Source organism: Vanessa cardui, chromosome 13 (genome assembly GCF_905220365.1).
Source record: "Vanessa cardui chromosome 13, ilVanCard2.1, whole genome shotgun sequence".
NCBI lineage: Eukaryota > Metazoa > Arthropoda > Insecta > Lepidoptera > Nymphalidae > Vanessa > Vanessa cardui.
Genome location: NC_061135.1, coordinates 12,785,236 through 12,799,122, shown reverse-complemented (window position 1 = coordinate 12,799,122; position 13,887 = coordinate 12,785,236). Strand labels below are relative to the sequence as shown.

At 32.8% G+C, this 13,887-nt stretch overlaps 1 protein-coding gene across 1 annotated transcript in view; it reads right to left on the bottom strand.

The window, feature by feature from the left end:
• LOC124534856 (furin-like protease 2) overlaps positions 1-13,887 on the bottom strand; it is an 80,003-nt gene that overhangs the window by 21,186 nt on the left and 44,930 nt on the right. The window contains exon 2 of the mRNA XM_047110883.1: positions 8,917-9,021. Within this exon, the coding sequence (XP_046966839.1) occupies positions 8,917-9,021 (105 nt within the window). The remainder of the gene's footprint in view (positions 1-8,916; positions 9,022-13,887) is intronic.

Here is a 13,887-nt window from a genome sequence, read left to right as displayed (position 1 = left end):
CTTCCTAAGTTAAATGAAATGAAAAATATTAGACTACTTAAAAGTCGATTAACGATTATATCATGTAGTTATAGTTATTGGTATATTTGGAGCTGGTGTCAGCCACGGTGCCCTTGCCCCAACAATCAAAAGAAAGAAGCGATACGAGCCCCTTGATTGATCCAGTATATTATTGTGTAAAAGGTAATTTGTAAAAAACATATTTGTTAAAGTATTCTCGTATTGTTTTTTGATAGATATACTGTAGGGTTTTATTGGCTGACACCGACTCCAAATATAACAATAATTATAACTACATGACATAATCGTTAATCGACTTTTAAGTAGTCTAATATTTTTCATTTCATTTAACTTAGGAAGACTCTAAAAAATATGTTGAATACGCAATTATTTTTATTACTTTTTCGTGCATATTCATTTGTTTTAAAATAGTGTTTTGTTTGAAGTCGGTTTTTCTTTTTGTTAAAATTTTATTTATTTTTTGATTTTGAGTGAAGCTGATGTTGACTAACTATTTTTTTTTAATATGGATAGATTAAACGTTCCGTTTATATGAGTCAGAAACTACTTCGAGGACAATTTCAAAGGAAACTTGCGAATAAAGCAAAAATAGACTTTCGAAAATGCGGATTTAATACGTCACGCGGCGTAAACTACAAGGATCCCTCGAAAGAGCTGTAATCGAACTCAGCAAAAAAACTTTGAAAAAGACCAACTATATTTCGTACATCATATGACATCACATCACATACACAAAATTTGATTAAAGATAGTAAGAAATTCTGCCCCATATCGCACCCTAACTGCGAGCCGTATAGGAGTTCCATCACTACATAGTATAAAACAAAGTCGCTTTCTCTGTCCCTATATCTTTAAATCTACACAACGGATTTTGATGCGGTTTTATTTAAAAGATAGTGTGATTCAAGGGGAAGGTTTGTGTATATAAAACATGAACAATATAGTAAAGAAACACTGATAATTTTAGAAGTTTGCGATGTGATGTCGTATATAAACAAATTCTGTAGTATATTTAGTATCAGTATTGCACCCGTGCGAAGTCGGGGTGGGTAGCTAGTTGATTATAATATTCGACTATGATAATTACATTAACATAACCACATTACGGAAGGTGACTCAAATTTCCAAATAACCTATAAATAAAAGATTCGACCGAGTATCGCTAACGTGCTCCTCAGAATTGTTCCGTTCCCTTCCGTTCCGTTACTTTGTCATGGATCCTGTGCTCAGAACCTTACCAAACTTTTACCAAATTACCCTTGAAGTATATATTTTATAATAAAAAAAGAATTATCAAAATTGGTTAACGTGATTTTCAGTTATTCACCTATTTGTCGCGCATATACATAATGCAAATTTAAGACTTATGTCGTTTTCACATGGATACCATCATCGGAAAAAAAAATAAAAAAAATGGGACCCCACGGGAAGCACTACCTTTCAAACAAAAAAAAAATTATCAAAATCGGTCCACCCAGTGAAAAGTTATGAGGTAACAAACATAAAAAAAAAAAAAAAAAAAAAAAATACAGACGAATTGATAACCTCCTCCTTTTGGAAGTCGGTTGATAAAGTATAAAAAAATTGGTTTTTCACAAATCAACTTCGCTTTCTTTGTTACGACGATTCGGGTGTCAAGGTAAATTTATCCACTTCTCAGCTATAACTCTTAAATACTTGAAAGGGCAGAGTTGTTTGAAGATTTTACGAATATCAACTCCCAAGTGTGCGTTAAACTTATACGTGTAGGTAAATATATTTCAGAGCTCGGAGAGATAAACTTAAAACTAAAAATGTTTTAATCTTTCGAGAACATTCTACAAACTAATTCTCGTGGAATTCGCACAATTGTTCCGAGGCTATAACTTATGGACTACTAGGTCTGGCAAGTCTTAGCAAAAAACTAAATGTTTTTTGTGGGCACTCTATGGGTTCTATCTTTCAGCCGATTTAGAAACACTGGACCGTTATTGATTAAACGTTAGTTGTAATACAATAGGTGGGCAATTTTGGGGCAACCAATCTGAATCCTGGCATCGAAGATATAATGTCCCTTGTGCGTTTATTACCGAAAGCAAATAGTAAGCACTGATATTTGGCGTCAGAATATATTATGAGTGGAACGTATCTACGCAGGCAGAATAGCAGGTTTAGCTGTGCCCGCAACCTTGTACGCGTTAGAATTAAATAAAAATATATATTATTGTAGCCTAAGTTACTCCCTATTATGTTAGTCATCTGCAAGTGAAAGTATAGTCAAAATCAGTCCAGCCATTCTAGAGATTAGCTGGGACAAACAGAATGACAGACAGACCGAAAACAAAACTTGTAAAAAAAAATATTTTGGTATAAGTACCGTGTATACATACATATGCATTGAATAAAAAAGGGCTATTTTAATATTACAAACAGACAATCCAATTTTATAATATGTCTTATCTATATAGATAAATATTACTTTCAACCTGCAGCTAACTAAGTAATTTTTATTTTAATGACGTATAGCACATATTAGTATGCACATACAAATGTATTCTTTATTCCATCACTTTTTAATGTAATATTAGGATAAGATGGGAAAGAATCCAGTGGCAGATTTACGGCTTTTTGGATGCTCTAAAATCTACCATCGGCCTTACTTGGTGAATGAGTAGAATATTTTTTCAAAAAATTATCCAAGGAAAGTCGGGCATTAGCTTGTATTTGACAAAAGTAAAGCATTGTTAAAAAATATTTCTGATAAATCGGAGAAAAAAACTTATTCATAAATTTATTTCTCTACCCCAAACGATTTCCAAACATCATTTTTATTCATTAAACTGGAGAGATTTATTCAAACAAAATTTTTATGAACTGATTTATGGAAATACTCCCTTAGTGGAAACGATTGCCACGGTACGCTGATTGAATTTGATTGTGTAACAGTAAACGAAAAACCAACATTATAAACGCAAGAAATTTTAAATTTATTCTTTTAATTTTAAAGGTTGATATCCTTCCTTCCTTAGATAAGAAAAACATCTTCATATAAATTTTAGGCACATAAAATACCAATCTAAATCTGTTTCATTTGATATTTTGACAACTGTCCAATCTTGGACTTTGATAAGTCAGATCCATTAGATCCCATTATAAATTAATAATTATTGGTACGTGCAGACGTACCAAGAATTATTAGTACCTGTAATGTCTATGCAACTCGATCAATCGAGTTCGTATTCCAATAATGTATTTTAACAGCACCTTATTACAAAGTCAGGCAGGGGTGCGATAGATAGGATAGGTCCTGAGGGGAACGGCAATCAACATAGCGTCGCGTTGCTGAAAACGGGTCAAGTGCAATCAATCTCACACCTCAAGGAAGGTTACGACGAGGAAAGCTCAGCATAGGAAAAGTATCATAAATATATTTCCATCTGTAATATATTAATTATGAAACTGTTTTGATAATTAATGTCCTGAGTAGTGTCAAAGAAATATTTGTCTCATGCATACCAACCATTGGTTAAATAGGGTATTAGATAAAGCTTCACGATGTTTAGGTTAGATATAAGAAGAAACTATTTCTTAAAAATAATGATCAATTCATTCATTTATTTAGCTGTATGTAATACTTTTAATATCATTAATTAGATTAGATTTATTGTTTATTTAAGCTGCTTTGTTGGCTTATCTCCAAATTTTGTTTCATAATTGAAAAACAAGCCCTATAGGAAGATGCCTTTGATCTTCCAGGACAGTGATGTGCAATGTCATGTTCCGATGATTCTATTAGGAGTACATTAGCAAGTTAAGTGAACTAAGTCGAAGCAATTTCACAACGCAGCTATGAGTTAATTGTCTCATTTCATACCCCTTACATGAACTTGGTATAAAAGAAAATCTAACTATAGCATCAGCTGACAACGAGTTTTTCCTTGAATAGTGTTACGAAGATTGCGTATATGATAGTGACTTTTTCTCTTCGAATTTTTGCAGTCTTAAACTCAATTTGGTCATAAACAACAATTTCATACGTACTCATTTTGTCACTTCACATACCCATTTTCACAGACTGCGTTATATACAATAATTAAGTCTAATTTTTTAAATCAGAATATGGGAGATCCCCATTTTTGTCTCGATATTTCGAAAATCAAATTATACAGGTATATGATAAATAGACGACCTCCGTGGTCGAGTTGTGTGTACACCGGTTTTCATGGGTACGCCACTCTGAGGCCCTGGGTTCGATTCCCAGCCGAGTCAATGTAGATTATCATTTGTTTTCTATGTTGTCTTGGGTCTGGGTGTTTGTGGTACCGTCGTTACTTCTGGTTTTCCATAACACAAGTGCTTTAGCTACTTACATTGGGATCAGAGTAATGTATGTGATGTTGTCTCATATTTATAAGAAAAAAAGGTAGTGATCAGAATATAATTGAATAGTATCGAAGAAATCCTATTAATACCGGCTAAATCACATAACGTTCGTCCAGATTTGCTGACACTATTTTCAAAGCAAACATATTCCAGTTTTATGGTGAAAACTTTCAAATATTTTCTGAACCCAGCGGACAGTTTGAGCTCAAAATATGAATGACGTATGTTTGACCGTTCAACAATGGTTTTAGTGACCGAGTCAGCCATAGCAAGATACCGACTTGTAATCTCTAGTGGTTACATGATCCAGAGTGGGGAATCGTTGCACTCGGCTAACATCGAATAATCGAATCATGACATGACTGTACAAAATTAGCCAACATGACTTTGAGGAGCGAAATTTTTACCTCAGTGTTGTAGATTCAATTTAATCAACCGACTTCAAAATGGAGGAGGTTATTATAGATCACTATTTGATATTCATTATTATTAATATAATTCGTGATAAAACTAAGATAATTTAATCGAATATGAATAAGTTCACACAAAATTGTCATTAAATAACAATGTTCTATCATATTGATGTGAGGAAAAGTATGTGTATGGAACATGAGTAAGTTTATGACCGATGTATATACACTAGCGACCCACTTCGCTCGGGTGCAACACTGATACTAAATAGACAACAGAATGTCTTACAACGTTCACAGCTTAATTATCATTAGACAATACAAACCGCTATGTCCCTGCATTTTAATTCTATTATACATATAAACCTTTCTCTTGAATCAATGTATCTTTTAGAAAAAAACAGCATCAAATCCGTAGTGTAATTTTAGAGATCTAAGCATACATAGGGAAAGACAGCGGTAAGTGACTTTGTTTTATACTATATACTTATTATACTATGTAATAATGATGAAGTATCTTCGAACTTTACATTTGAATTTAAAACGAGAAACATATTTGTGAATTAAATAATATGAATCAGACTCAGCTGTGTGACCGAGTAAAACTGGAGCGAATGCTACGGAACCATATGTCAAGCCTCAGTTGCATATTATATTAAAACGGACATTCTTGCCTTGATAGTATAGATGAAACTATAAGCAACAGCGGGTTCAATCCTCAAATGAATATGAGATAACTCGACAGAATTTCTTCGGATCTATCTTTTTAATTTGTTAAGTCAAGGTCATTGGACATCTGGCTGACGAATGTGAAACTATTCTTTTTATCTCAATTAATAAAACGCCTCTCCCTGTGAAGAGAAGGTCTGAAACACATTCCAACACACTGTTCCAATGCAGGTTGGTGGAATATATATGTGGCAGAATTTCTAAGAAATTTGACAGATACAGGTTTCCTTACGATGTTTTCCTTCAACTAGCACGAGATGAATTATAAACACAAATAAAGCACATGGATATTCATAGCTTGGCTGGATTAGAACCTGCAATCATCGGTTAAGATGATGCGTTCTAATCCCTTTTACATTTTCATGATTCCCTGTCATATTTCCTCTTCACTTGATCACACAAGAGTGTTAGCACGTTAATTTTATCGATATGCATATTGCATAATACCAATATATTGGTTTTTTGTCTTTTGTGTCGGGAATTTGTTGGCCTGAATATTGGCAGAATAAAATACAATATTTTTATACGAGTACGTCATCATAACTGGATTGTAGAACAATAAAAATCGATATGGAAATATATCATACGTCAATTTTACATGAAAATTTTAAGAAAATAATAATAAATAATATAAACTTACTAAATAAAAAAGGACCCGAAAATTTATTACTAAAAAATTGGATATCCCGACTCAGTAATATTTAATTAAGCGACTTTGTTTTATATGAAGTAATGATTAGTTTGTCTGCTAGTATGACTCTATGACGTCATTTCTACTTAATTACAAAAAAATGTCAGTTTTTCCAGCCTTTATATTTATGCAAATGATTTTCCTCGTCCTTTCAAAAATGTCATTATAAGTGTATCTTTATTTGTGAAAAGTGCACGTTAAAATCTTCAGCGAAATTTCGATAATTCTGACGATAATGTCTTCTCTGAAATTATGTCAGACGGGAAATGAGATTACGAGGTATATATACCTATGTTATTTTTATTTAAACATTTTTTCTTCTTATGTAATGTTCACCGTTTTACCGATATATTCTTAACAAACGGTTTGTAAATATACATACATATTATATATAATTTATTCATATAATTCATAAATATACAAAATCCGGCTGAAGTAGTCCTTGTGTGTGTACACCCATCAATTCTAATAGCGATCGCTTGAACAGCATAGAAGCTAATGTTTCCGAGCACTATTTAACAGCAATTTACTACAAAGTAAAATAAAAATAAAAGCCCTCGTCATGAATAAATAGATAAACGTAATAACTTTCATGATAGCCGATGAAACGGCGTGGAAGTATATTAATCTGAAACAGATATACCAATATATGTGTATATAAATATATCACGATCGTATCCACAAATTTTATTCATAGGATTTCCATTATTTTTAACTGATATTAACTGATACACTCTTTATCACTAATAAATATTTAGAGTGGAATTTGAGTTTGATTTTGAATTTGTTCCAAGAATGGCTCAAGCTCATCTATACTAATCTTATAAATCGAAAGTAACTCTGTCTGTCTGTATTTCTTTCGACAAAACTCAAGTAAATTTCATGTTTTTAGTATGAAGCAATCTTGAAATGTATTAAAAGTCTTTTTACTACTTTAATGCCTAACACAATTGACCAACCTATGTATAAAGCGACCGAAGCGTATGGAAAAACTTATTAAAATTATAAATCCACGTTTACAAATATTTCATTAATTGTTAGTGATAGGTACATTTTTGGAGATTATTAGATTATCTTTTGCTCTAATCACTAGCTAATACCTAATGCTTCAGAACTTGAAGGCCTAAATTCAATAACAAGATATTGCTACCGAGATCTATTCGGTGAGTATTTCAAGGCTTGGAAACAGTGTCCTGAGCCTCGTAAACCCTTCTACATACATTTGAAATCTGTCATTTATTAGCATAGTTAGAAGGATGAATACAATAAAAGTATTAGACGAAATCTAAAATATTCATAACAAATATTCATTTGTTTTCTTTAACAATACTATGTTCTTCATCGACAATTTCTTTTCATGTTTTTATGACAATCATTTCTTAAACCACAATGTTGGATACTAAAGACTTAATAAAACTTTATAGCTACAAAGCAATGAAAACATACAGCGTGGATAGAATTGTAGCGGTCTGAAAATACTTTTATTTAGTATTTAAAAATAGAACGTTGCGAGCAAATTGAAAAAAAAAATAAAGTCATTTATTTGAATAAATACAGCTTAAGATTTTTAATGTTGCTCGCATAGATTTGTGGTTAAATCTTTTTACACGTGCATGCGTATTTATAGGTAACACATACATACATGTAGGTACATAAGCGTACGACCGAATTAAAATTGTTACAATTTAAATTCGGATTTCGTAATTACGTAAATAAATGTTGCCTTCGATAAGTATCAGCGAGCTATAAAATATATTCTTATCTACAATCGCAAATAGCATTTTCCTGTCAACATTTTTTTATAAAGTTCGACAGACAAATGGGCCAAATGTGGACAAATGTTAACGATTTCTTAAATAACCTAACTAAATCATGGGAACTAAAATGTTATTTCTCCCTTATGCCCGTAGTTACAATGGCTCACTAACCTTTCTTACTTGAGCACACTAGGCTGGTCTGTATAATATCCAACCTTTGTTATGGTATATGTTGGCAGACCAGCATGTCAGCCACCTGATGGTAAGTGGTCACCACTGCCCATAGACATTGACGCTGTAAGAAATGTCATCATTCCTTACGTCGCCAATGCTTGAGAACTATGATGTTATATCCCTTGTGCCTGTAATTACACAGGCGTAAACGAGACAAACCGGAACCCACCAATACTTAGTACTGTTGTTTGGCGGCAGAATATCTGATGAGTGGGTGGTATCTACTAAATAAAGAGAGTTTGCAAAACAAATAAAAACTATATTTTAATTATATCGGAATTATTTGAAAAATAAATAAAATAGCCCGTAAACTCATTATATACAAATTGCATTTGAATCCCTTTTGATCCACGTTGTAATTTGTTTACAAATGTAAGCATTAAATATAAAGCTCTACTTTTTTCCATAATAATTTAATTTTCAAATACATAATCTGACAATACTCATATATATTATGTCCATTTTCCGTCCGTAATATAAGAAAAATTCTCTTGAAGTCATAATGATGACCAAATAATATATAATTTTTCTCATTGATATCATTCACTATTTCAATAAATAGATGTAAGGAATGGTTAATATTTCTTACAGCGCCATTGTCTTGAGCAGTAGTGAACTCTTAAAATCAGGCCGATATGATAAATATAAATTATATGTAGTTTTAATCGTTGAAGTAATAGAATATATATTAATAGAATATATTGGTACTTACTTGAGGATCATTTTTCAGCCGTACTTCATAATCTTTGCTCGCGTTTACAGATCTCTTACTTAGATGAGGATGTGAGAACAGGTAAAAATGTTTCAGGTTCCCGATCTGTAACAAAAAAATACAAATTTAAAACAAACTCATTTATTCATAGACGCTTTGTCTAAGAGGATAAAAAGATCATAATTACACGAAGAGGAAGAGAGATGCAAAATATAAAACACATCTGGTAACCGTAATTGTATTAATTATTCCCGAAAAAACCAGATGGCTGTAGTAAAGAATTTTATTGTGTATAATGACCACGTTAAAACGGACATAATAACCTAGCGATTTATCTTGGTTTAGACATTTTAATTCAAGCCGTAGTAAACAGAAGTCGTTTTGGCACGGTACAGAACATTTTTGGCAAAGCGCATACATACGGAATGAAAAACCGTTGCAAGCTTCGCGAAATTGTCTTAATGGCGAATTGCAATCAAGTAGCAATTGCTACTTCTATTTATAAATATTGGAAGGGAATTATTCATGTATGTTTTCAATGGTGATGAGAAAATATGTCACAAGTTTTCAAGTAGGTTAACACTATATATAGAACAGCAGATACGGCCCAGGGTTTAGATCACGTGCATCTTAAACGATCATTGTGGGTCCAAGCATCACTGAATTTTCATGTGCTTATTTTGTGTTTGTAATTCATTTCGAGCTGGGTGGTGAAAGAAATCGTTTTGAGGAAACCTTCATGTGTCAAAATTACCACCAATTTAAAAAAAAAGCAATTAAGAAATATGATAACCGCCTGTCTCTATCTCGTCACTAAGACTGTAGATAGTGTATATAATCTTTATTATAGAACAGTCTGTTAATTCTCCACTGCTGGGCTAAGACCTCTTTTCCCTTAAGGAGAAGATTAGGAGCATATTCCACGATGCTACCCCAACGCGGGTCGATGGACCCACATGTTACAGAATTTCGATGAAATCAAACATATATGGTACAGGTTTTTTCAAGATTTTTTACATATAAAAAAATCAGTAGTGCTTGCTTGGATTTGAACCCGTAATCATCAATGAAGATGCTCTAACCACTGGGCCATCTCGGCTCTTACATACTACTAGTTTTAATAATATTTAATTATATTACATTCAACGTGATTCATTAGCAAAGAATGTTGGTGAGTACAAGTGAGTGCTTTATAACAATCTGACATAAAAACCACCGCCTATTATAATATATAAGTCGCTGAATATTTACTCGTTATTTATTTACAAAATTTAAATTTAATCTTCAAATAAGATTTTCATTTTACCCGCGTCAAGTTAGGGCGGCTAATAAATTTATATTAAACTAGATTCGTCCACGGAAAGTTAATTCTGTAAGAGTAACTAATTAAGGAGATACTTCTCCCAAGATTATTTCGCTAAAAATACTTTTTCGATGAATCGATGGTGTAGACGTTTATTGTATAGATTTATTCTTTTTTATTGATATTGAATGTTATTTTTTTTTCTGCTTGCTTATTGTTATTACCAGCCAGCATCACGATTTACGTTGAAGCTTTTTGTTTTTATATAAGACGATTTTTTTTTTCTTTTTAAATTGTTAAGTGATAAGGATTAGAATCTTTGAAACTGAGATATCCCTTGTAAATATAATGAAACTAGCTCACTCATCGTTTACTGTAATACGAAGCGCTATGTGCTTAGTGTTAGAACAACTGATACCCAGACGGGTCCGCACAGAGGCAAACCACCAAAGCAAAGTTTTTACAGTCAGGCTTAAAATCAAAAAATCAAAATAAATTTTATTCAAGTGGGCTTTAACAAGCACATTTGAATCGTCATTGAACAATTAGGCGAAGCTGCCACCGGTTCGATAGTAGATTCTACCGAGAAGAACCGACAAGAAACTCAGTAGTTACTCTTTTTAAACATTTAAAAAATACATTCATATTACTTAAATACAATTATACATGTATGTAATGTATCCTGCCTAGAAGCCAACAGGTATTAATTCCGGGCTTTTTATTATCTACAATTGTATCGAATAATATGCCTTTTTACCAATGTATTTTTTATAAACGATTTGAATTTACGAAACGGCAAAGTTAAAAAAATAATAGTAAACCAAATATAGATAAGGGTTAACCGAGTTTCTTTGGGATGCAATGTTTTAAAAGTACAATAATATTGATAGTAAATATTTTTACACTCTCGTTAACGTCACCTCAGTACTGAGCAATTTATATTCGTTTAGATGTTTTAATTCAAGCTGTGTGTAGTAAACAGCCGTTTTGGCACGGCACAGAACATTTTTGGCAACGTATACAGAATGAACAAACGCTGCAAGTTTCGCAAATTGTCTAAATTGCGAATTGCAATCAAGGGGCAATTGCGAATGGTCACCGTGCTAAAGATTTAAATTACTTATTTAATATTAATATAACGACAGATTAACAAATAGGTCTTATGTAGGATCTGCATTTTGAGATCCAACAGTACCCGTTTTGACGGAATTACTAGTATGAATTTGGTATTAGTCATATTTTGAAAATCTTAAGTTTGTCAGAGACTGTTTCGTCTTTGAAAATTAAGAAATAAAGTTCATATAATTATACGCATACATTTGTGCGGTTTAATATTTTCCGTGTCGTTAATTCATCATCTAGATTAGTCATAAAGGTCTAAATGTGGTCAGGAACTCTAGTGAACTCGAGGTCGGATGATAGATAACAAAGACAAGCAAAACATATTCTAAGGTTTATTTCTAACAACATATGTACAACAACAACAACAGCCTGTCAATTTCCTGCAGTGGCTTGACTAACCCTCTCCCAATAAGGAGAGGGTTTGAAACATATTCCACCACGCGGTTCCAATGCTTGTTGGTGGATTAACATGTGGCAGAATTTTATTGAAATTAAACACATGCAGGTTTCCTCACGATGTTTTCCTTTACAGCCGAGCTCGAGATGAATTATAAACATAAATTAAGCACACGAAAATTCGGAGGTGCTTGCCTGGGTTTGAACCCGAAATCATCGGTTAAAATACACGCGTTCGTACCACTCGTTCATGTACTCATGTACTATATTGATAAATCACTTACAATAAAAGCAATCACTTTTTCCGTCGATGAATAAATACTAACACATTTCATAATACAAAAGAAAATTCATTATCGAAAAGAGCGCTTATAAAACTTTGAACACACTGTGTATATAGTTAAAGAATGTACACACTTAACTAGATTAAACACATAAAATAGATAAAAAGTTTTCCTCACAATCGACGTTAAGAAAGAAAAAGATTATAACAAGGGACGGTTATTAAATATTTACACTCGGTTCTAAGTGGAAGCTTCGGATTGTTACGAGGGGATTACTGTTTTTTTTTTGTCGATTTGTTCCTCGGATTAATGTTTTCCTTGGTAAGAACAGAAACAATTGATTTATATGTTTGCCCTGACAAAAGATGTGGTACTTTGGAAATGTTGGTTTAAACTGATTGTCCGTTTATCTTAAGTGTACAAAAATTCTTTTACTAATAGGAGGTCGTCATAGATCATGATATTTATTCATTTATTTTTCAGTACAAAAGAAATGCTGACAGATATCAATGCTCGCAAACGTCTAACGTCACTACGAGACATCTAATTCATATAAAAACTTTGATATAATATATTTTACAGGAGCATTACTTTGTATGGTATATTGAGCAAATAAGCAGGGTTACTTGGTGGATGTTGATCCGAACTGTGGAAGGATATCTGCTACACCTTGGGGCTTGCAGTTACATCAGCAATGCACGCCTATAAGAAATATGTATAAATATTTTTTTGAAGGTTCCCGAGTCGTATCGCTTCGGAACAACCATAAGTGAAAGCTAGCACTATGAAAGGATTTTACAATTTCCTCATTTTTACGGTGACATCTCATCCTCAAAGAAATATAGACCATATGGTTCTATACATTATGGACAATAAGCAAACGTGTCAAGTTATTTAGAAAACTAAAAACATTTTTTTAATAAAAGTTTTGTAGCTCGTAACAGGCCATTACGGAAATTACATAAGTTTGAAGTACTATTCTTTCCAGCGTAGTAGAATAAATAAAAATATCGTATTAATATGTCTGAAAGGGTTTTTAACATTTCACGGATGAACCGCACACATTTGGTTGCGACAAAGAGACGAACGAGTTCTGAGTCAGAACGTTATTAGAAATTTCAAATTGTAACGGATGAATCGCGTATATTAATTATTTTTAAACATCCCAACGTTTCGAGCACTTTGCAGTGTTCGTGGTCACGGGTAGACTGCAAAGTGCTCGAAACGTCGGGATGTTTAAAAATAATTAATATACGCGATTCATCCGTTATAATTAGTTTTATTTAAATGTGTAATAATCGCGAAAATTTAAGACAACATTAATTTGAAGTTGCTCAAAGCTATTAATATTCTAACATATTTGTTTCATAAATTTCATATCAAATCATTTAATTTGTTCTTTTTTTGAAATATTAGACAACATCACATACATTTTTTTATGTGATAAGTAGCAAACGAGTAGGGGCTCACCTCCTGTATAGTGACTATCACTGCCCTTGGACATTTGCAGCACCAGGGGGCTAGCAGGTGCGTTGCCGGCTTTTGAGGAAGGAGTACGCTCTTTTTTTGAAGGTTCCCATGTCGTATCGGTTTGGAAAAACCGTCGGGGAAAACCGGTTCCACAAAGTGGTTCTGTTGTTGTTTGTATAAGGTGTCAACGGTACTGTCGTCTGCATAGCAGTGAATGCAGAAGAAACAGATTGGGTGATAGAACGCAAATTACTCTGATCCCAATGTAAGTAGATAAAGCACTTGTGTTATGGAAAATCAGAAGTAACGACGATACCTCCAACATCCAGACCCAAGACAACAAAGAAAACTAATCAACTTTTTCTACACCGAGAATCGAACCTGGGATTGCCGTAG